Here is a 24,825-nt window from a genome sequence, read left to right on the forward strand (position 1 = left end):
CACAAAGGAATAGTAACAAAAAATACTAATAATAGTAAAATTTATTTAACAATTTAAATACTATAAAGTCCATTGCAAACAGAAGGGCATCAGACCCCTGAAATTTGAAAGCAAAAAGCAGATTGGGGGATGCCCTCCTATCCCATAAATGCCACTTGAAATTCCCAGCAGCTGAAACAACATCAAATTAAAAGGCAGGAACAGAAATTTCTAAGAACTTTGTTCTTTTAGCTCTTTTAAATTTCCAGTCCTACTTATTTATTTATATTTCTTGAAGGGCCAGAAACTCCCCAACAGAAAAGTAGAAAATAAAGAAAAACCATTTTTTTCTCCCTTTGAAGAGCACTAAGAAAGAGGTGTAAAAGAAGACAGGACAGAGTATGATTGAAATGAATAGCTTTTCTAAATAAAGAATCCTAACAAAATACTTATCTATTTAGAACTGGGTTGAGCCTTTTGCACCCTTGAAACTGTGTCTGTGTGTTGGAAATGGAAAGGAGAATTGAGACAATTATCTCAACAATCTACTTTTTAAGAGACCAACAGGACAAAGCCTTTCAGTTTTCAGCTTTGTCTGAGGCCAAAGTTAGTTGCTCTTTGTTTTTTTGTTTTAGTTTGAATTTTTTTTCTTTTTGGCTTGATAATTGCCTTCATTTGCCAGTGCAGAGAAAAAAAAAATTATGGAAAAATTCCAGAGCAGTAATAAATGTGATAGGCGTAATTTTACAATTCACATGAGCCCAATTCTTCCAGTGTAGCAATATACAGAATCACAGAGTCTTAATGGCTGTATAATTCAACCGTGGCTGTATAATTCAACTGTGACTGAACAAGGATGTTCTCTAGATTCTAAAAAAACTGAAAAACATCATGGGCAACCAGAAAAAAAGCTGGATTTGGATTCTCAAAGATCTGGATTTGAATTCCTGACCCTAGCTCTGTGATCATGAGCAAATCACATAATCCTTCTCTGAGCCTCAGTTTCCCTATTTGCAAAATGGATAATTCCTATAATACCTACCCAAAGAGTTGTTGTGGCAACCAAATTGAGAAATATGATAAATGATTTTGTCAACCTTAAATTGCTATGTCAATGTCAGCTCTGAGAGTTTACCCAATAGTCATACAGACTTCACCTGAATGTTTCAGAAAGGAGAACCATTTCCCTACCCACATCTCTGTTTTCCTAACCTCAGCAGCTCATTCCATTCCTAGATAGCTCTAATTGTTCTACATTAGCTTCTTCAATTTCCACTCATTCAACGTAGTTTCACCATTTGAGACCCAGAAGAAAAAGTCATCTCTCCTCACCTTACAATCTTGAGTAATTTAAAGAAGGAAAGCATCTTCCACCATTCTCTCCCATCCCCAGATCTTTTTTTTTTCCTCCAGACCAAATATTCCTAGTTCATTCAATTCATCCTCACATAGTGACCTAAAAGCCCTTATCATTCCAGTCTTCCTCCTCCAAATGCCCTCTAACTGAAATTGTTCTTCCTAAAATGTGTGGCATAAAATCAGAGTTTTCTCCTAGTTCATATCCTAAATATTGAAAATGAGCATGTCTTTGAATTTTTTCTGGAGCTATAGGCAACTTGTAGTTTCTTAGTGTTTCTATGGTCTTTTGTAGACATACTTCTAACATTTGTTCCTCAGGTGCACACCCCAAGAAATCATCGATGTAATGTAATAACATAACTTTTGGAAATGCTTTTCTTACTGGAGTAAGAGCAGCAGCAACATACATTTGACACATAGTAGGGCTATTTTTCATTCCCTGTGGCAAAACTGTCCATTCATATCTTTTATTAGGCTCAGCTAAGTTGACGCTGAGCCTGAAAAGAAACACATGATGGGATTATTCCATACAATAAAGCTGGACTTAGGTTCATAGGGGAATTTAAAAACCAAAATATTACCTTTCCAACATAACTACTCAACTCAATCCATAAAACCTTTCCCTGAAAGACTAAAAGATTAATCTGTGGCTCTTTTTGAGGAGGCCTTAGAATTTTTAAATGTAAATGAGATTAAAGCACATATTATGAATTAGGGAGATAACATGGTTTAGCAAAAAGACCATTTGCTTTATCGAGACTACATTTAAATCTTGTTTCGGCTATATGCTATGTGACTATAATCAGCAAGACTTCTACTTTTCTCATCTGTGAAATGAGAATAATACCTCTAGTGCCTATTATACTGGGTTGCCATGAGGTCACTGCGTGAAAGGATTTTGTAAACTTAAAAGGGCTTTTTAAGCCCTTATTAATTCATAAATTCAGACCTGGAATTCATCCCTGCTATTTCTTTCTTTTTTTCTTTTTAAAACACTAGCTGTTTTTATTGCTGTTTTGAGAAAATTCCAGTTAAATGATTGCCTAAAGTCATACAGCTTTTAAGTGGCTAAGACAAAATTTAAAGTCAGGTTCTTCTGACTTCAGAGCAGGTACTCTATCCACTGAACCACTTTGCTGCATCTCCAGTGCTCTCCTACTATTTACTTTCAAATGTGAAGTGTTCAATTCAACTCTTGCTGCTCTCATGATATTTTTAAACTTCCCTACTTCTTTCCAGTTTAAAATCTGCCTATGCACAGAAACTATAAAGACAATGATAATGTATACATATGCAGTCTCCCAATACATTCTGATTTTCCAAGGCTTTGTTAGTCTACTTTTCTTAGCAATCTGAATCCATAGAACCTCAAAGTATGGCAAAAATCAGCTCAGGTATAGTCATACCTACGGAAGATATGTGATTCCTGTAGACTTACATAACTAAATTAAGAGAAACCATTGGCCAAGATTTGTCCATGGTGATGAATTCTATGATCATGGAAACCCATTTAAGGTCATGTAATACAAATTGCCTAATATATTATAGAACATTTGCCAGGAAGAACACTTAGAAATGCTCTAAATAGAGTGCATGCCAACTGCATGATGCTTCATAAAAATGGATATTAAATAATTGACAATGCATCTAACAATACACTGGGCTTTTATCTCTAAACATCTGGTTACCATTTACTATGTCTTGTATGCATTCTTAATGTAGCCCAGTAAGGGAAAGGCATCCTGGTAATTTGTTCAAAGAACAAAAGCTATAGGCAAAATCAAACTCTAAGTTACATAAAGAATAATTTTACTCTGAAATTCTGTTAATTTAATCTTCTTTTATTATGATTTTCGTTTTTATTTGGGGGACTCTAAACCCAGGATTTCATTGCAAAGGAAACGCCTAAAAAAGGAAATTACTTCCAACATAGACTACTACTCTTGGACAATTTTCTAGCCTTAGAGAGTTAACATGATTTTACATTCGATTAAATCATCCTTTTCTTTTTTAATATGGAGTACTTAGGGTCAGAAGACCATAGGCTAGAAAAGGTCTCTGAGCCCATAGAGTCCATCAACCTCTTCATTCTACACATAAGTAATATTAGGCTATAGTTTAAGTGACTTATTCAGGATAACACAGGGAGTATCACCATTTACATAATACTTTATACTTATAAAGTAATTTATAGAGATTATATGAGCTGAGTAAGACAACATTCTAATGTCCATTTTTCAAATGAAGAAACTGGCATACATACAGAGAGAAAAGCAGAATGGTACAGTAAAAAGAGCAACACAACCTGGAAATAGAAACCCAATCCTAACAACCACTATAAGCTATTTAACTTTGGGAAGTCACATGATGTCAGTTTCAGTTTTCCCATGTATAAAATGGAGATAATATTCAAACATCTTTTTTCATAGGTCTGTGACAGGAAAAACACAATTCTAAAACCGGTAAAGTGCATTATCAATATCAGGTATTATTATTACTGGTAATTTGTCCAAGAGTGAACACCCTAGTAAGTACAAGACATTAGGAGTCAAATGCCCATCTCAGGATTTCAAATACAATGCTCTTAACCCATTCCAAAATACAAGGAACACGTCAAACACATTCCAAATAGTGGGCGCCAATTTCTTTAAGCATTACAAATGTGTCCTGGCATGACAGTTACACCTACTTCAAAATTTTTTTTTCAAGGAGAGAAAAACAATATATCCCATGAGACTGTTACAGAAATTCTTGGTTGATAACAGCAGTGAAGGAAATACCTGTTTCTTATCTTGAATTTTCTTAAAGTCTTCACACGCTAGCCAAAATAACACATTTTCTTCACTAAATTCTTTTTTCAAAAATTCCTGGGAAGAAACAAAAGAAAAATATTATACACTCTCCCAACTTAGCTTCTCTCTTTCAAAAATTTCTTTCACATGGAACTGATCAACTACTCAACACTGTGCAATCACCTTCTAGCAAGTCCATAGCAAATGCCTTTGTTTTCAGTGCATTTTTTAAAATCTAATAAGATTACCTTAGATTTTATAAACATTTGGATTTGCTGATTCTGATGTCATAAGGAAAAGGAAAAACTGGGCAAGTTTCTTTAAAAATTCTCATTAATAAAGATTACCCTAAAATAAATTAAAATGGAAAATATAGTAGTTCTTTCTAGGGTGTTTAAACAAAGTAGATTCCAAGGTATGTTTCTCTAAAAGCAAGAATAGTTTTAAAAGAGAAGAAAAAGATATCAATAGATAGACCTTATCTATGAAAGAAATGATGAAGACATTTTTTAAATTGAGATGCTTTTATTTATTTTCACATGTAAAACAAAAAATTAAACTGTGCATGATCATTTGGGATGTTAATAGAACTATTTTCTTCCTCTATCAGGAGTCATTCATATATTCTTAGGTATGTTCCTGATGTGTATAAAAAACTAAGGCCAGTAAGAAGAAGTTTCAGAGGGGCAGATTTCAGTCAATTTAAGTAAAAACTTATTCATGATTAGAGCACCTCCCAAAATAAAGAGTTGCTTCATTAACTACTCAGTCACCCATCACTGAAAATGTCCAGAAAAGCAATTTGTTCCATATTTTGCAAAAGAGATTCATAATTCAAGTGAGGATTAAACTACATGATCTCGGAGGTGCTTTGTAACTGACTCAGAGTCATCAAATGTTAGAACTGAAAAGGATCTTGGGTATTCTCTAATCTAACCAGACATTTTATAGCTGATGAAACTAATTTTCAGAGAGATGAGAATGACGTGCCCAAGCTCATACAGCTGGTAAGGGACGAGAATCCCATTCTTTGATTCTCAGTTCATTATTTTCTCCATAATACCGTACCATAACTATCAAATATTTTCTCACTAAGACATACAACAGGTCTGAGGTTGCTTTATAGCTTCTAGCTGAGCATAGAGAGTAGGGTGGTATTTCCTTTATCCTTTTTGATTTTTTTAGTCAATTGACTACAAAGAGTAGGTTGGCTTAGACAGATTCTTCATGTTCTTTTGTGTTTACTTGTGGTACTTTTGATCAGTTAACAGTAGAATATGACAACTTGACCCTCAATCAAATCTTAGGAAAGATTATCATTTCATGAATGCTATTTGACAGATACCTTAGTAAAAGAAATGAATTTCACTATTTAATCAACCCATTTTTTCCTCTGCTGTCATAGTTCATAGGATTTAGAGCCAAAACGAACCTCAGAGATACTCTAATCCAATCTTCTCATTTACTATTTCCCCCAATTAATAAACGCGTATTTACACTTGTATGTGCAGGGCAATATGCCATAAAGAAAGGTCTTGATAGGAAAATTAATAGATTATCTAAGAGACAGTATCTAAGACCTCTGGAGAACATATTCAAGAATCCTCAAGGATTTTGGAAGCATCCATTGATATCAGCAATTGATATTCAAATCCTGGTCCCAACTTCTTATTTTAAATAAGAACAGGGAGGCTAGGTGACCAGAGAGGTTAAGATTCTATAAATAGTAAACAGCAAAGTCATCTTTCAAATGCAGGTCCTCTGACTCCTATTCCAATGATCTTTTCACTAAATTCTCTATACTTTCTGTGAATATTGAGGTAACTCGAAATGTACCACAAAACACTTTCTATTCTTCTATCAGTTAACAGTTCATCTGTTAAATTAAGGGTCTGAATCAGATGATGTCTAATGCTCCTTTTAGCTCTTATGGTTCCAATAAGACTTTCAGAGCAGGCACTCAGACTAGGACAGATAGGCTCATTCTCCCACCTGGAATCAAAGAGCTAGAGATTCTTTAATCACTTATAAATATTGTTCTCCATCCACCCCCACCATTATCCCAAGGCATACAATATCTGAAATGTACTATCTTCTGCTTGCTCTTAGTAAAATTCTCCTAATGAAAACATTTTCAATTCATCAATGACTGTGAAATGAGAAATTTTTCAGTCTTTCAGATATAGCACAGAGGACTAAGCCTTGGTCTTTGTTTTTGTTAAAAACATTTATCTAATCATTTAAATATATTTTGCCAATATCAATAGTAAAAATAGCAACCCTAAATCTTTTAATTCCTTCTGGGTCTTCAAGCAAGTTCTCCAAGGAGGTCGCCCATTTTGCAGTGCTTTTTACATTCTGGTGGCTGCTGCTAGGAGTCCCATCACCATCATGTATATCTTGGAAAAAAAAAAAAAAAAAAGCATGTTACAGATCATTCAAAAAGCAACAACAACACAACAACTTGAATCTTACCCAACATTATTTGTACCTACTCTAAGTATTAAGGATCCCTTCCCTTACCTCAAGTAGATGCACTAAAAAGTTTTACCATTTAGTTTTTACCATCTAAAAGGCTAGATCAGATTCTACTACTTATGAGTTATATATATATAAAGTTAGTTGTAGAACTAATCAATTAATAAACAATCATTAAGTGCCTATATATACCAGGTACTATGGCTACTGAGAAAATTAAAATGAAAGCAAAAAAAAATGAGTTTCATTCCACAGAAACAATGGCTTCCTTTGATAGTTTCCCCCCATTATTTCATGTTTTAAAAACCTTCGAATTCTACTCCTAGATTACTTTCATTTCATTGGAAATTTCTTTCTACAGAAAAAAAAATACTAGAATATTCTGTATATTTCATGAGTATATAATACACAAAGTTTTTGAGAACCATTAATGTTGGAATCTATCTTACTCAACAACTAACTTGAACTATTCTTATGATCAAACATATATTACCATTATTCTTTTACATAGCAAATTCTGCACAGTAATTTGCTAAAGTTTCATTAGTTAATTGTCTCATCAATAAAAGTGGATATCTGAGTTCATTGTTCCCAGAAGTTCATTGTTCAGGGCATTCATATCTATGTCTTTGACAACTAGTTTTCAACCCAGATTTGAGATATCTCCAGAACCTGATCCTGCTTTAAAACAAAATAAAAATAACCAAAAACAAAAAACAAAAACAAAAAACCTTAACTCGATGTTGTGCTGTCAAACTGCAACAGTCTCATAAATATATACATACAGTAAACTATCAGATAGCCCACATTTTTCCAAGCTACTGCCAAGTTCGGATTGACTAATCCGACTTCCCACTCTCTGTGGCATTAAACTAAATACCTCTCTTACCCTTGTAATGTTTCCATTACTTTGCTCATAATACTTCTACTGTTTTCCAATCCACACAACTGATTACATTTTAGATTATTTCAAATTATTTTAAAGGAAGCTATTCACTCCTGCTAAAAAAAAAAAAAACTTCACAGCTTCTGCTTATTTCTCAGAAATCATAGTTTAAAAAAAAAAAGAAATGTAAACAGATTAGCTTCCAGATATAAAACTCCCAGTGTCTTTTCTCCAGCATTAAGGAAATTTTTAAAGACTCTTTGATAAATAAAAAAAGTCAAGATTTAAAATACTGTAATTCAAAGAAAACAAGATTTCTAATGCCCATGAGTCCCATAGCTAAGTTTTTAGTTTACGCATAATAAGTACAAGGCATTATCTTGGGATGGAGTAGATGATTTCCCCTGGTAAACTGTCTTCAAACAAAGATTGTGTATCTATTTGTTAGGAATGTAATGGGCGAGATTCTTGGACAGATATATATTAGAATACATGGCTTTTGTGATTCCTTTTAATTTCTGAGATCCTATGAAAGAAACTCTTTTCCTCTGAGCAAACTTGAGAAACAGAGAGAGAAAGACAGAGACACACAGAGACAAAGACAGCACACAGAGACACAGACAGAGATAAACAAAGAGAAAGAGAGAGAGAGGAAGGGAGGAAGGAAAGGAGGGAAGGAGGGAAAGAGGGAGGGAGGGAGGGAAAAAGAAAGAAAAAAAGAAAGAGAAACAGAAAGAAAGAGAGAGGGAGGAGGGATGGAAGGAGGATGGGAGAAAAGGAGAGAGAGAGGGAGGGAAGGAAAAAAGAAAATTATAGATGTTAAAGGAGTTGTGGGAAAACAGGCACATTGACACACTCTAGATTGACTTGTGAATTGTCATGGTCATTCTGGGAAACAATTTACAACTGTGGCCAAAGGGCCACTAAACTTTGTATACATTTTAATCCAGCAATATCACTGAAGCTATTACTGAAAGTGAACAAAGAAAGAGGAATAAGTTCTGTACCAAAATATTTATAATAGGTCTTTTTCTGTGACAAAGAACAAGAAACAAAGGGATGCCTATCAGGTGGGCACCAACTATACAAATTATAGTATGGGAATATCATGGATTACTATTGTGCTATAAACATGATAAAGGAGATGTTTTCAGAGAAATCTAGGAAGAGTTATATTGATTGATACAGAGTGAAGTGAGCAGAGCCAGGAAAACAATTTATACTAAAATGTCAGTATTGTTAAAATAAATAATTTTGGAAGACTAAGAACTCTGATCAACAGTAAGGATCAGTCACAATTCTGGAGGACCAGTGATAGAGAAGATTACTCCTCTACAGAAGTAATTAACTAATATGCAGAACAAGAAACACATTTTTGGAGATGACCATTATGGGAATTTGTTTTGTTTGATTCTGCTTATTGGTTTCAAGAATTTGTTTGTTTTTTTCCGTTGGGAGAGATAAGGCGGTAGGAAAGAAAAAATACAAATGCTTGATAATTGAAAAAAAATTTTAATTTTAAAAAAAGCAAAAAAAAAAAAATAACCTTCAGACTCATCATGACTCATTGTTATTTGATTAAATTACTCTGTTAAATTTTGGGGTTATTAATTTCACCTTGTAAAAATAATTCCTCTAGAAAATTTACTAAGTGCTTATTCTTTAAGGAATTTTACAACTCTGAAACCTGTACATAGACTAATACTTTTGTTACATATTTTAAAATCTGGATTTGAAATTTATCTTAAACTATATGGTAAAAGAAAAAAGTAATTTTTATAAATTGTTATTTATAAGAATAGAAGATAAAATATAAAAGACTTTCAAATAGACAGAAAAATAAATTTAAATAATGATAATCCTAGATTAAATATATCTCAAAAGTCATCTAACCTACCTCACCCCAACTTATATATGAAGAAGACTAGGTGAACTGGTTGTGAACCTTACTTTATCTTATATGGAAGAAAATAATAACAACAACCATAAAATGTAAATATTAAAAATAAATCATTAAGTTTTCAAACATAAATGTAGTATCAAAAATTTAGAACTGGAGGTTTTTTCCTGAGTGTTTTTCTAGCTCAACCCTTTTTTTTTTTTTTTAAAGATAAAGAAACAGACCATCAAAATTAAACGACTTGCAGAAGGTCATATGGGTAGTAAATGACAAAGACAGGTCTCAAACCCAACTCTTTTGATTTCAAATGCATCACCTGTTCACACACTATGCCACCTCCAAACGTGAATTTCTTAGAAATCAAAACTCCAAAAGTATCTAGAACATTCATCAGTATAGAATTCTGGCAATCTGAACTACTATTAGATCAAGGAGCATGAGATTCTATGTGATCATCTATAGCTAAATCACTTACACGAGGTAAGTAATATTTTAATAATAGCAATATATTATAGTTTCCCAAGAGCCTTGAGTCACCTCTATATCTTATAATGATCTAGCTGTAAGAGTCTTCTAAAAAAATTTTAAAGTTAGATTGATTGCCCAAAAAAAATGTAAACCATGTACATCCCCCTGTGCATATGCATATATGCATGCATATATACACAGACACATCTCCTTTACATACATATTACTTTGCAGCAACACAGCAACAGACTGCTTTGAAATCCATATGCTCCAAAGTCTAGTCTAAGCTAATCACCTTCTTAACACATTTCGTCTTATATCCACATGGAAAAAGCATGCACTCAGACTCATAACCAAAGAGTGACAGCCTATTCAACACAACTGATCATCTATGAAAACAGCTTGTTGAGTAACTAATTTATAGAAACAAAACTTCTAAAGACTAGGTGTTAGTAGTTACAGAATCCAACTACTAAGAATAATATGCAATTCCCCTAGTAGGAAACTGAATATGAACTGAAGCCAAACTGAAAAATAAGATAAAATAAGAAATATCAATATTCAGTAGCAAAACAAAACATAACAAAATGAAATAGAAAACATCTTTTGTTGAGTGAGATGGAAGGAAATCTCTTGAAAAGAAAAAAATATCACAGGGATTATACAATCCTAAAAGGAAACCAAGCATCTAATTATTATTATAAAAAACACATAAAACCAAAGTGTCCAAAAGTAAGCAACTTCTTTCTCGACATTAATTGAAAATCCAAGCTAAAATATCAGAATAGTAACCAAACACAGACATCTAGAGATACGAGGGAAATCATCCCTTACTTTCCATCTTCTGAGTAGTATTTGAATAGCTCCCAGTTGAAATGGCTGCCCATAGACCTGCCCTTGCCATCTTTGAGTTTTCAAAGATTCTGTGTCCTTAAGAAGCAGAGAATGTATGTCTCCTATGCACCCTTTGACCAAAGAATAAGTCTCAACATCCTCTTTTGAATGGACTAAACAACAGATGTTCACTGACTTCCAGTTTGAACCAGAAGGAAGGAAACAAAAAAGGATGAGCTGTTGTTATTTGTAGTCTCCATAGAATCCTTGCTCTCCAGGCAGATACCCAGAGATTTAGACAAAAGTCCCACATAATTGCACAAGTATGTGGAGAGAAGGAGAAAGGCAGATCCATAAGTTAAATAATATAATACAATAAGTTCTGTTGGGGTCAACAATCTAAAATGTAAAATAATAATTATTTTATATTATTTAATTATTTATAAATGTCATACTATGTACATAATTATAGTTTAATTTATAAAATTTAATAATTATAAAATAATTCTATAAGAAAAAGGCATAGTATCATTCCCTAATTATGGAGAAGAGAAAAAAACTTACCTACCAAATAAATGGAAGAAATCCTTGGCAAAGGAATCAATGGGTTTGATCAGTATATAGTTATTAAAGAATTTCTGTATAACAAAAAAAAAAAAATTCTCCAAAATAAAAAGGAAAGAAAGAAATTGAAGTGGGAAAGCACTTACAGTAAATATGGCTGATAAAGACCTGATTTCTAGAACTTTCAAGAAATCTATCTATATCCATAAGAGTAATCTATATATCTTCCCACTACAAAGTAATGAAGATATGGAGCTCTATTCTTAGAGGGGTAATATAAATAATTAATCATCACATTTAAAACTATATTCTCTATTTGAGAAACATAAGTTAAAAACAGCTTCTTTACTATTAAATGCATAGAAAGAAAAGAATGAAATCCAAAGTTACTTATGGTAAAATGCTACTTAATTACACCACTAGTAAGGCTTTTTGAAAAGTAATATAGCAATCTATAAGTCACAAAATTTGTCACATATCCTTTGATAGGACAATGATCAGTAGTATTAGTTATCAAATCCTGAAAATTATTTTAAAAAATAACTGTACAAAAATATTCATGGCTGCTTTATTTTTTACAGACTCGTGGAATTTCAAAGTTGAAAGAGTCCTCAAAGGCCAACTAGTCTAACCTGTCTCTGAACAAGAATTCCGTTTACAAAATACCTGACAAGTGTTTATCAATCTTTTCCATGAACTAAGCCAAGTAGAAGGAATGGCTAGCCTTCTTCCTTAAGCCCTGTGATCTCAAGAATCAAACTTGGAGTTTAAGTCTGGTTTATTTGTCTTTTCAATTATTGGTGCAGGTAATAGAGTCTCTGGACCCAAGAATCATGACAACTTTGGAAGCAGGATTTCAATTTAGTTATTGCTGCCAGCACAGTGGGAATTATGAGAAACCAGGGGGCTAGACACAAGCCCATGAGGGCTTTGGACTAGTGGGCCCAGGTTATATAAGAATTGAGACAAGCTATGAACCTGATCCCTTTTAGCTCCCGGAAGACTGAAGTAGTGTAAGAGAAATTTTGCCCCACTATGGGGTATGGGTGTGGGTGGGTGGATAGGTCTGTGGGTGGAGTATTTATATGTTTGTTCTTGCTATGTTTTTAAAGTAAATATTCTTTTGTAAAAACCTGAACACTAAATGGTTAAATGTAACTAAGATACAGAGGACTCCTAAATAAGGAGAATCTAATCAGTAGGGGTTTTATGTAATTGAGAATGTCCCAAACTTTCTTAAGAGGAGTATTTTTTCAGGGGAGAGCTGAAATGTAACATACCTAACCTTCAGCAACAGGGAGCCAAGACAGCCACTTTTATATTATAATGACTGATTTTAGACCTGAAGAAGAAATGAGGAAATGCTTTTTTTTTTTTTTTTTTTTTGCTGTGTGTACAAATATTGTATGTACTATTAGATACAATTAAATAATTAATTAATAATATAATAAATAATTAATTAATAATAATTAATTAATACAATTAAATTTAACAATATGTTGGTTGAGTTTTTATTCATTATGTTTTCCTTTGTTACAAAATGAAGACTCACTGGAGACAGAAATGGAATATAAACAAGTATATTTAGAAGTGACCATGTTTTATTTTTTAATAATAACTTTATATTCTTCAAAATACATGAAATATATTACGTTCCAAATTTTTCTCCCTTCCTTCCAACTTCCCCCTTCCCTGTATAGCAAATAATAAAATATAGGTTAAACATGTGCTAGTCTTCTAAACACATTTCCACATTTATCATGCTGCACAAGAAAAATCAGATCAAAAAGGGAAAAAAATGAGAAAAAAAAACAAGCAAACAACAACAAAGATGAAAATACTATGTTGTAATTCACATTCAGTTCCCCAAACTGAACTCTTTCTATATGCAGATGGTTCTTTCCTTCGAAAGTTTATTGCAATCAGCCTGAATCACCTCATTGTTGAAGAGAGTCAAGTCCATCACAATTGATCAAGTAACCATGTATCAAAAACAAAAATATAAATTGAATTTTAAAATTCAGAAAAACTTGTAAGAATTTATATGAACTGATGAAGAGCAGAGTAAGCAACAAGGAAAACATTTACACAATGGTCACAGTGATGAAAAGGAAAACAACACTGTAAGATGTCAGAATTCTGACCAATGCAATAAATGAAAACTACTTGGAGGCAAGGATTACTTTCATGATTGGATTCATATTCCCAATATCTGGCACAGTATTTGATATATTTTAAGCATTTTAGCAAATGCTTGTTGATTCCATTTAGTTGACTAGTGCTGACTTTAGAGTATGAAATATACTAATTTCCTACTAATGAAATATACCTCAGCCGAGACCTATATTTTTAAATATAGCCAATGAAACATAGACAGATGAGGAGATTAAGAATGGAATTAAATTCAAAGAATTTAATTGAAACTAAATAACAAAACAAAACAAAAAAGAAAAGACCAAAAAAAAAAGATTTTTAAATGGAAAATGATGACAGAGGTAAAGAGAAACTACATTAAACAAAGTCAATAAAGAGATAATCTAACAAACAGTACCACTATTAAATAGATGCACCAATTATTAATTTTATATTAATTAATAGTATTTTATTATAAAAGTATTATATTATATTATAAAAGTATTATATTATATTATAAAAGTATATTAATGAGGTCTTATGGGAAAAGCTGAATGAATTACAAAAAGCTTTGAAAATAACCAACCAACAAATATTTATTATCTACAATGTGACAGACACACTGTGCTAAATACTAGAGAGAACATTCCTGGTGAAACCAAATTTGAGAAAACTCAGTGATTGAAACTTTTCTTTTAAATAGGTCTTTGATTTCATCAGTGAAGGAAGTGACCTCTATCACTGCATTGATACTTTTTCAGGTATCTCAACTTCTTAGAAAGTAGCTTTGTGAGAATGAAAAGTTAAATAATTTGCCCATGATTACAATTCAGTCTATGTCAAAGACAGAACTTGAAACCAAACTTTCCTAATACCAAAGCCAGGTCTCTATCTCCTATGCCACACTACCTCTCATTGATAAAGCTACTTACCTTAACTGTCATTTACTTTGAGCTTAGTGATATGTATTATAGAAGAATTATTATTATAGTAATTCACATTTACATATTGTTACACAATAACAGTAGAAAATTTTAATATTCTTTCAGAGATGGGTAAATCTAGTAGAATGATTAACAAAAAAAGAAAAATATTGCAATGATCTGATATTTGGAAAATCAAATTAGCAAAATAAAAAATGAAAGAGATAAATTAATAAAAACTACTACACTGTACAAATACCAGAGATAACAATACAATTTTATTTCTTCAGAAATAAGCCAATCAAAAGCTTCACAGAGCACTGTCAAGTGTCATCAATTTCCTAAAAGTTTATTGATGAATAGAACCATAAGTCCATGTCAGAAAATTGAGAAATTAAGAGAAATAGATTATTACTTTAAAGAATAAAATATTCAAGTTAATTAAAAATAAAAACAAAAAACCTTAAACAATCTAATCTCAAAAAAGAAAATTAAAGTACAAATAAACTACCAAAAAAACTTTATCTAGATGGATTTACAACTAATTCCCATCAAGTATTTAAAGAACAAATATTCTCTATGCTAGAAAAATTATTCTCAGTTACACAAAAAGAAAATATTCTACCAACCTCCTAATATGTAACAAATATATTACTGCTTCTAAAAAAAACAGGTAGTGAAAAATAAGAAAAAGAAAAATATAAATAACTATCACTAATTAATATTAGCAAAGAGTTTGTAACAATATAACTAATAGACAATTCACTGCAACAAAGTTGGATTTAAAGCAGGTGATATAAAAGTAGAGCAAAATTAGGAAAAAAATGAACAACAAAAATCACATGATGCTGATAAAGTCTTTCACCAATGTCTGATTAAGTAGTTACTCATTTAAAAAAAACATAATTATCGAAGAATCATTCTTTGATCAAAGTATATATTTCAAACCAAGATATGGTATCATTTTTAAAGAAGAAAAATAGAAACCTGTCCAATAAATGCAGGAGTAAAGCAAGAATATGCCTTCCACCCACTATTAGTCTTGCATAGAACTGAAAATACTAACTATAGCAATAAGAAAAAATAAAATAAGTAAGGAGAACAAACATCAGCAAAGAAGAGACAAAACTATTCTCATTTGCAGGCCATGTAATAGTTAGAAAATTTCAAAGGATCAGTGAAAAAATCAAGAGAATTAATACTTTTAATCAAGTAGTAGGATACAAAATATATTCATAAAATCATTAATAATTCTGTATAACATTAACAAAAACCAATAAGAGATGATTGTAAAAATAAATTGCATTTAAGGTAACCACAAAATGAATAAAACATAAGTGCATCAAAAACATAAAGGACTTATCGAAACAAAATTTCAAAAATCTTAAAGAAATAGACAGAGATATTCATTGTTTATAGCTAAAGTATGCCAATATAATTAAAGTAACAACCACCTATATCAATCTATAGATTTATTACTATACCGATCAACTTACAAAGAGGTTACTTCATAGAAGAAAAAAATAATTACAAAATTAATTTGAAAGAAAAAATGTCAAGAATTGCAATGGAAAACTGGGCAGGAGAGATGTAGAAATGAAGGCAGACTAGCATTTACAGAAATGAAATGATATTACAATTCAGTAAAAATAAAAGTGTTTTGGCACTGGTTAGCAAAACAGGGATAGAAAAGTGAATAATACAAAGCTAAAAGCAAATGAGTACAGTAACTCAGAGAGACCTTAGAACACAAACTATGCAGGGAAAGATGCCATATTCAACATATATTAGTGGAGAAAGAGGATAGGGACTGGAGGAGGGGATAAAAGGTAGAAAGAAGAGGGAGAGAACTGCAAACTATTAACAATCACATGAAACAATGTTCCAAATGACTAATAATAAGAGAAATACCAATCAAAATGAATTTGATGCTTTACCTTACACTCAGCAAATTAGCCAAGATGACAAAAGATATGAACAGTCAATGATGAAACAGAGGTAAACAAATACATTGTTGGGGGAGCTGTGAAACAGTAGTACCATATAAAATGGCTATAATGTCCATTCTCTATGACTCAGAAATTCCACTGATAGGCACATATCTCAAGTTTACTGATAAAAGGGAAAGTTCCATAAACAAATTATGGTACATGAATATAATGAAATCATACTGTGCTTTAAAAAACAATAAACAATATGAATTTTAAAAAGCATAGATGGACTTATTTGAACTAAAGCAAGGGGCATAGAGCCAAGAAAACAATATATATGATGACTTCATAATGAAAGTGGAAAATTACAAAGCAATTAATAAGAAAGCATTTTCCCAATACCTAGAGATGAAGAACTTGTACTGAAGAACACTGTATATTGTCAATTTTTAAAAATATATTGATTACTCATTTTTTATTTTTTTTAGAATTATTCCTTCAATGGGATGACTGGGAAAGGGAGGAGGAGAGATAAAGTAGAAGTTCAGGCTACATAAAAGCAAATTCATTCATAAAAATTTATTTGTAAAACCTACTATGGAAAAAAGGGAAGTAGTTTGGCATAAAATAGGCTTAACGTAGTATCTTTTATACTATCTAAGCATCTAAATGTAAATGGTCATATCATTTTAAAATAATGAGAATAAAATGAGTTTATCGTTCATAACCCAGGTTAGGAGAAAAATTCATAACTCGATAAGGGATTGAGATCACAAAAAAAGGATCATTTCCATTTTTAAAAATTATAAAAATTCTGTGCAAATACAATCTATGTAGAACAAATAATAAAAGCTATAGATTGTTGGGCATGGGGAAATTACATCAAGCAAATAAAAGCAGCATCATGGTAAAATGGTTGACTTTGGAATCAAAGGTCAGGGTCTAAATTCTACCTCAGACAAGTATTAGCTATATGATTTGGGGCAAATCTTATAACTATTTCAGTTCCTTGTTTATCAAATATCAGGAAGGTAAACTTGATACCCTTTAAAGTCCCTTTCACAACATGTACAAAGCTGTTTGTAGTAGCCCTTTTTTTGTAGTGGCAAGGAATTGGAAATTGAGTGGTTACTTATCAGTTGGGAAATGGCTGAATAAGTTATGTATATGGATGTAATGGAATATTATTGTTCTATAAGAAATTATGAGCAGGTTGATTTCAGAAAAGCCTTACATGAACTGATGCTAAGCAAGGTGACTAGAACCAAAAGAACATTGTACACAGTAACAATGTGTGAAAGACAATCACAATCACAAGATTATGTGATGACCGACTGTCATGGACTTAACTCTTCAACAATGCAGTGATTCGAGGCAATTCCAATAGATTTGGAATGGAAAATACCACCAGCATCCAGAGAAAGAGCTATGCAGACTCAATGGAGATCCAAGCAGAGTATTTTCACCTTTGTTTATTTGCTTTTTCTTTCTTTTGGTTTTTTAACCTTTGGTCTGATTTTTCTTGCACAACATGACAAATATGGAAATATATTAAAAGGATTGAATATGTTAGACATATCAAATTGATTGCTGAATTGGGGAGGCGATTAGGGAAGAGAAGGGAAAAAATTGGAACACAAAATCTTATAAAAATGAATGTTGAAAACTATCTTTACATATATTTGGAAAAATAAAATACTACGAAGGGAACAAAATGAAGTCCCTTCCAACTTTAAATCTATGATTCTATAAATTGAAGCAGCTCCGATAAAAGTTTGATACCTAAAGTCTACAGAGAATTGACACAAGTATATAAGACAACAAACCATTCACCACCTAATAACTACTCAAAGGATACATACTGATTCTTCAAAAGGCAAACAATCACATGAAAACAATGTTATAAATGATTAATAAGGGAAATACCAATTAAAGTAGCTCATAGGTCACTTCATATTCATCAAATTCACGAAAGACAAATAGATAATGTTGAAGGATTTGAGAAAAGATACACAATGAAGCACTGAATTAATTCAATAATTCTGAAAATAACTTGGAATTATGTGAGAAAAGTTACTAAATGATACATATTTTCTGTTCCCTCTATTGGGCATTTACCCCAAAGTCAGCAAGGGAAAGACCCCATTTAAACATTATAGCATTAATATTTGTAGAAGCAAAGTAGATGTCCACTGATTTTAGAAAGGCTGAACTAATTATTGTAACTGAATATTCTAGAATCTTCTTATGGTGTAAGGAATGACAAAGAAAAACAATTTTAAGAAGCAGAGTTATATGAAATGATATAGAACAAAGAAAGCTGAACTTGGTGAATAATACATGCAATGACTACAATAATGTAAATTATGACAATTCTAAAAGATAACAGAACAAAAACCAAATACAAGGGGCCAAAAAGTTCCAGGGGGCTTTTGTTGGAACACATTTCCTTCTGATTAGGTAAGTAGTAAATAGGTGGATACAGAATGCAAACTAAACATTCAAATACAGTGATTGTTACAGGTGGTTTTGTTGTTAATTAGTATTTTGTTCTGTTTCTCTTACTACATAAGGAAAGGTATTATTGGGAATCAGCTTGCTATAGTAAAAAATTTGCTTTATTTGAGTTAGAAATCTAGTTTTAATACTCATTTTTTTCACTTACTATACATGCAAGTGACCTAATCGTAATGATCTCAGTTTTCATAGAAGAAAAATCAAGGGGTTCACTCTAAGGCCCATTCTAGCTCTATATCTTTGATTCTTTTGGAAGAATGGCCTTTTGGGAAGTTATCAGGTTGTTTTAAAAAATTCATCAATAAAATAAAGTAACAAACTCATCAAAAAATAAAAAACAATCCTTTTAATCCTGATTAAATCTCTCTCCCTCTCTCCCTCTCTTTCCCCCCCCCTCCTCTCCTTCTCCCTCTGGTTAAGCAGGGCAAAGTCATTCCACATGATAGGATCTCCTATAATGATCCTTACTCTGGCCTGTCACTGGACAAATTCCATGACACAGACCCACCTTTACTTGGCAAAATTCAGCAAACATGCAGCCTGAAACATTCTGCAGGGAAAGCTTCCAGACCTTCACAAAAGTTATCCTTCTGCTGGTTGTAACAACAAAGATATTAAACGGCTGCATACATTGTCATCTTTAAATAAATTCTCAAGGTGGGTAATAAATCTAAAAATGTTTCAAAGTATTTAATGAGATAATCTTTAACAGGCTTCAGGGAAAAGTCAGAGTCTGGGAGGAGTTGAGAATTCTACTATGTACTTATGATTACATACTCAAACACAGTCATTAATCATTAGAATTAGAGAAGTCTTAGAAATCTGAGTATCTAACTCACCCATTTACAAGAAGTGAAATGACTGATTTAAGATCACTTAACTAAAGGATAAAAAAGCCAGAAAGAGAATTCAGATCTTCAGACTTCTAATCTACCCAGTATTCTTTTGATTGCTTCTCTGTGGGAAGAATTTATTGTTCATATTCCTTTAGGTCAGTGAATTAAGAACTGCGTTTTCCAAAATAATGAAGGTCTTCTTAGGGAGAAGTTAAGAAGGGGAGGAAAAGAAGTGAAGAATTATTTAAACCTAGCTAAGGAAAAAGTACACCTACCTCAAAAAAAAAAAAAAAAAACTCTGAAAATTACCTCCTTCCATTCTTACACAAAGAATATAGGTAATAAGAAAAAATAAATCATTTCAACAACATAAAATTTAAAAGCTTTTGCATGAACCAAATCAATACTGTTAAATTTTAAAAAGGGAATTGTTAAGTGGGAAAAATCTTTCCATCAAATGTCTCTAAAAAAAGTCCGAAATACAAGATGTATAGATCATTAGCACAAATATATAGGACAACAGCCATCATCCAACCAAAAAAAAAATCTATCAACATTCAAAAGAATTGCAAACCATCAATAGCCATATGAAAAATTGCTCCAAATCAATGACAAGGGGAATACAAATTAAAACGTCCCTGAAGTTTCATCTCACCATCACCAAGTTGACAAAGATGACAAAAAATAAAACAGTTAATGCTGGAAAAGCTACAAGACAACAGATGTCTACTGTTATGAAACTAAATAAGTCCAACCATTCTTGAAGATAATTTGAAATTATGTGAGAAAAAAATCTGTACTTGATATCTACCTTGATCCAGAGATTCCCACTACTGGGAATATACAAGAAGGTCAAAAACAAAAAGAAAAATCCCAAATAAACAAAAATATTCAGAGTAGCATTTATTATAGTGGCAAAAATTGGGAAGAAAGTGTTCACTGATGTGGCAATGATTGGACAAATGAATGAAAATTCCTTTTCATTCATCTTGAATGTAACAGAATATCATAGTACCATAAGAAACATGAGGAATTCAGAAAAAAATATAGAGAAATTTATATAAACAAATGTAGTGAGTAAAGTAAGCAGAGGCTAAAGAACAATATAAACAAAGACTGCAACAACACACTAAAATGAAGTCAAATGCTAAGTTATCATGATAAATCTTGGCCCCAGAAATGGAAATGAGAAAATATATCTTTATTTTCAATTGAGAGGTGAAGGATTTCAGGTGTGGAATTTTGCATACACTGTCAAATGTGGTCATCACTCCATGTTGTTTTATCTTAACATATTGGTTTTTTGTTGTTGTTGTTTCAAGAAAACACTCGAGAATGGGTGAGAAAAAGAAAAGGGTAGAGGATATATATATTCAGAAATATCTGTAATGAGAAAACAAAAAAACTCCAATAATATTTATTTAAAGATAAAGACAGTTTTTGAATACTGAATCATTAAAGGGTACAAGACCAAAAGCATCAGTATAGAGGGTACTTCCTCCCATCAATTTTTCAATAGAGTGGCTTGATCATCAGAATCTTAAATATAATCATATAATATGTATAGTAGACTTAAAGTTGTGGAAAACATTCCAAAAAACAAGTACCCCCATTTCTTATCCATCAATCCTTAGATAATAGAATGTTAGAATTGGAATGTAGAGATCATGATTTTGAACTCTCCTGTTTATCTTTACTTTGCTCCCTACACAATTATACTATCAACCAATGAGTCTCAAGTTCTTTCATGCTAGATTGCCAGATTTTAAGACTCAAGGTTTCAATCTAAGTATTAGGTAATCAAGCATGGAACCACAGAACTTAGTGTCAGCATCATCACTGTACATTGTAAATGCTATCAGTCTTGATATGGATTATGTGAACATTTTTTAAAGCTCAACTAACTAATATGTTATAACCAAATAAATATATTGATAGGCATATTGCTAGGAAGAGGGAGAGAGTGGTTGATGAGAAAGGGTTAATTGGGGAGTTCTAAATTAGTATATCCTTTCCAGAAAGCAATCTGCTAATATGTAGCAATAACAACAACAAAAGATAGACAACTGTTCACACATCTTGACCTGGCAATTGTGGAAGGAATATTCTCCAAGGGAATAATCCAAAAGAAAAAAAATTAATTTGTAATACAATGTTCACAGAACTGGTGTTTAGAAGAGTGAAAAATTAAAAACAACCCAAATGTTCAGCAATATGGGAACAATTAGTAATCTGGGGTACAATAACACAATAATACACATGACCTCTTTAAAATGACAAGCATAGAGACTGTCAATCACTGATGGAGTTATAATTTAGAAGGATCATCAAATCCAACTGTATCATTTACATATAAGAAAACCAAAGTCCACAGAAATTAATTAGGTGGTTTGCCCAAGGTTATATAGGTTTTCACAGAGTTGGGATTTGTATTAAGTTATTTTAAATCCAAATCCAATCACATGGAAATATTTTGTTGTTTGGCTGTTTTAATAATGGGGTCATGGATTTTTCTTGACAAAGATACTAGAGTGGATTGCCATTTCCTTCTCCAGCTCATTTACAAATGAGAAAACTGAGGCAAATCCAGTTGAGTGACTTGCAAAGAGTCACACAGCTACTAAATATCTCAGGCTGATTAAATTCAGGGCTCTAGGCTTGGTACTCTATGCACTGTGATATTTAACTGCCCTAGAAATAGTTATTCTATATAGGGGAAAAACATTGGGGGGAAAAACAGAGCAAAAGATATAAAATAAACAGAGATGACAACACAGTTGTCATCTCTGTAAATATATGGAAGATTTGAAAATCAGACAAGAATTTGGAATAATACAACATTTAGAATTTAATATTCATTAAGTTATTTGGGAAAGGAAGAGAAGAATAGGGAAAAGTTAGTTAAGTTTTCAAATTTTAAAATGCATTACTCGCATCAAGTAAGTGGGGAATATGAAAACCAAGTCAAAGCCTGAAGTTTCAGCACTCCATAGCCTTGTAATATTCCCCTAGGGTCAACCTTTTAGTGGAATCTGGCAAAAGTGAAGAGATCAAAGTGAAATAATTTCTGTCACCACGTCATTGCCTGAAAATTCACATCCAAACCCATTATACCCCTAGGTACTGACAGTCTGTGTAGTTTGTACACAGCTAAAATCAAGATTGGGCTGTTTGATCTCTTTGGAACAAGTCAGTCTTTCTCTGTCTCTGATTCCCTGTATCTCTGTTTGTCTCTTCCTCCCCCCACTTCCCTCTCTGTGTGTCTCTGTCTCTCTCTTGTCTGTCTCTGTCTCTGTCTCTCTCTCTCTCCCTCCCCCCCCCCCCCTTCTCCTTCTTTCCTACCCCTCCTCCTCTTTCCCCCTTGTCTCTTGTCTTTTTCCTCCCTCCCTATATATGTAACAAAGGCACAAGAACTGAGGCTGAAAACTGGAGATGAGATTCTGAGATTCCAGGCTAATCAGGGTCAAATCTCATTCCTCCCTCCCCCACAGAAGGTAATAAAAAGGATCCAAGAGAAATCCTCACCTACTTCTGCTTTTTCGATTCTAACTTCAACGTGCTTAAGGATTCTATGTATGCGTGTGGGTAGTCTTCCCAGACATTAAGTAAAAAGAAAACTGCTACTCTTCCTCTTTCAACCAAACTTCCTGTTCAAAGTCTTCTCTCCGAGCTCTTCTTAAAACAGCTCCCCGCCTCCACGGGACTCCAAACGAGAGAAGGACTATTGCTTTTAGAGTTTTGAAATTGTAGTCCCTGAGAAGGGAGGGTGAAAAGGAGAGGAAGAAGAATGGAGGGAGAGGAGAGAATCTTTTTCGGCCAGAGCTGAGGGGACTGGACGCAGCTCCTTAGTGCGGGAAGATTTAGATGGAATTGCGAAAAGGGGGACTCCAGACCATGCCAGCCTCCCCGCCTGAGGTCGGAGGCTGTTGTCTGAGTGATGGAGGGTGCTTTCCTAGTACCAGCTGGAGAGCTCTTCCCTCTTCTGTCAAACTTGAGCAACCATTCCCATAGGCACTACCCCAAAACACACACACTGCTCTCTCCGCGTTTGCACAGCCCTAACTTCGCGGCTCTGATGCCAACTCCTAGCAAGTTCGAGATCCGCTTGCCAGCCCTCGAACCCCAGTCCCACTGCCACCACCCCCATCCCTGGTGCGCTGGACCGCTCCGAGAGCACCCGTTTACCTGAAGGCGGCCGTTTTCTGCTGAGCCTGCTCACTGCCCGGTTAAACATCTCCAGCTGCCGACGCGAAACCCAGGGCTGCGGGAAGCCGAGGCAGCCGTGGCAGCCGCACGAGTTGGGGAAGAGTAGGAGGAGGTGGAGCGTGCTGCGCCCCAGCTCCAGTGCGAGGCCCCCACCTCTGGAGGCGCCGCGTGGCGCGCTCAGTGCGCGGCCGGCCCACTACGCGCCGCGCGCGCGGGGGCCCTTCCCGGGCTCCCTCGCCCCCCTACTCCCGCCCCTGGCTTTTCCCGCGCTCCTCTTTTCTCCTCCGCGCTCCTTCTGAAGTGTAAGGGTAGCGGTAACAGGTTGAAAGTTAACCACCTTCTCCCAACAGCGCTTTCTCTGCACTCTTCCTAGCGATAGACCTCCCTGGATGCACGACTGCTCACCGTGCAGTGCTGCGTCCAGGGCAAGGTGCAGCGGTGAAAGAAAAGCTAGAGAAGAGGAGAAGGGGGGAGGAGAGGCAGCTTGAGAAGGGTGTGGGCACTGAAGGAAACAGCTCCAGATGTTGAGCCTAGCGCTACTGCTGCTGCTGCCAACCTATACAGGAATAGCGTACCATTTTCCTGCTCCTATACTCCTTGAGACGCCCCACGGCATCTTAAGGAGGGAATGGATGAGGACAACCTGTGAGTCTCCTCTCTATTCTGTTTGGTCGGAGAGTAGCTACTTCTACCCTACTTTAAACCCCAGATTGTGTATTCGAGAATAAAAATTAGGAAGGCACTCTATTTGGGTACCGTTACAATCAGGCCGTTGGACTAATTAAGCTAAATATCAGTTCCAGCACAATCACAAACTGATCTGAAACCTTCGGGGTATCTTTTGACTTGGGGGGAAGAGGTGGGGAGATACAGGATGTTTGGTTTTCTTCACGAAATGAGAGAATTGGACAAGATGTTCTTTTAAGATCTCTTCCAGATCAAAAATTCTCTAAATAAGTCTTCCCATTTCTGTAGGATTCATTAGGATCTTCTATCTGTCCCTTTGCTCCACTTTTTTT

At 33.7% G+C, this 24,825-nt stretch overlaps 1 protein-coding gene across 3 annotated transcripts in view; it reads right to left on the bottom strand.

Moving 5' to 3' along the window:
- The window catches only part of RGS10 (regulator of G protein signaling 10), a 64,623-nt gene extending 40,091 nt beyond the window's left edge, over nucleotides 1-24,532 (bottom strand). For 2 of the 3 annotated variants that reach the window (XR_007951142.1, XM_051981535.1), the window contains exons 1-3: nucleotides 10,697-10,802; nucleotides 6,411-6,529; nucleotides 4,119-4,205 (exon numbers count right to left, since the gene is read on the bottom strand). Coding sequence is in view for 2 of the 3 variants with exons in the window: in XM_051981535.1 (XP_051837495.1) it covers nucleotides 4,119-4,205; nucleotides 6,411-6,529; nucleotides 10,697-10,766 (276 nt within the window). In the remaining variant the exon portion in view is untranslated. Of the gene's footprint in view, nucleotides 1-4,118; nucleotides 4,206-6,410; nucleotides 6,530-10,696; nucleotides 10,803-23,785 lie in introns of those variants that run through there. The other variant, XM_051981536.1, reaches the window with a different exon arrangement.
- Nucleotides 24,533-24,825: the final 293 nt, after the last annotated feature.

Source organism: Antechinus flavipes, chromosome 2 (assembly GCF_016432865.1).
Source record: "Antechinus flavipes isolate AdamAnt ecotype Samford, QLD, Australia chromosome 2, AdamAnt_v2, whole genome shotgun sequence".
In the NCBI taxonomy this organism is placed as follows: domain Eukaryota; kingdom Metazoa; phylum Chordata; class Mammalia; order Dasyuromorphia; family Dasyuridae; genus Antechinus; species Antechinus flavipes.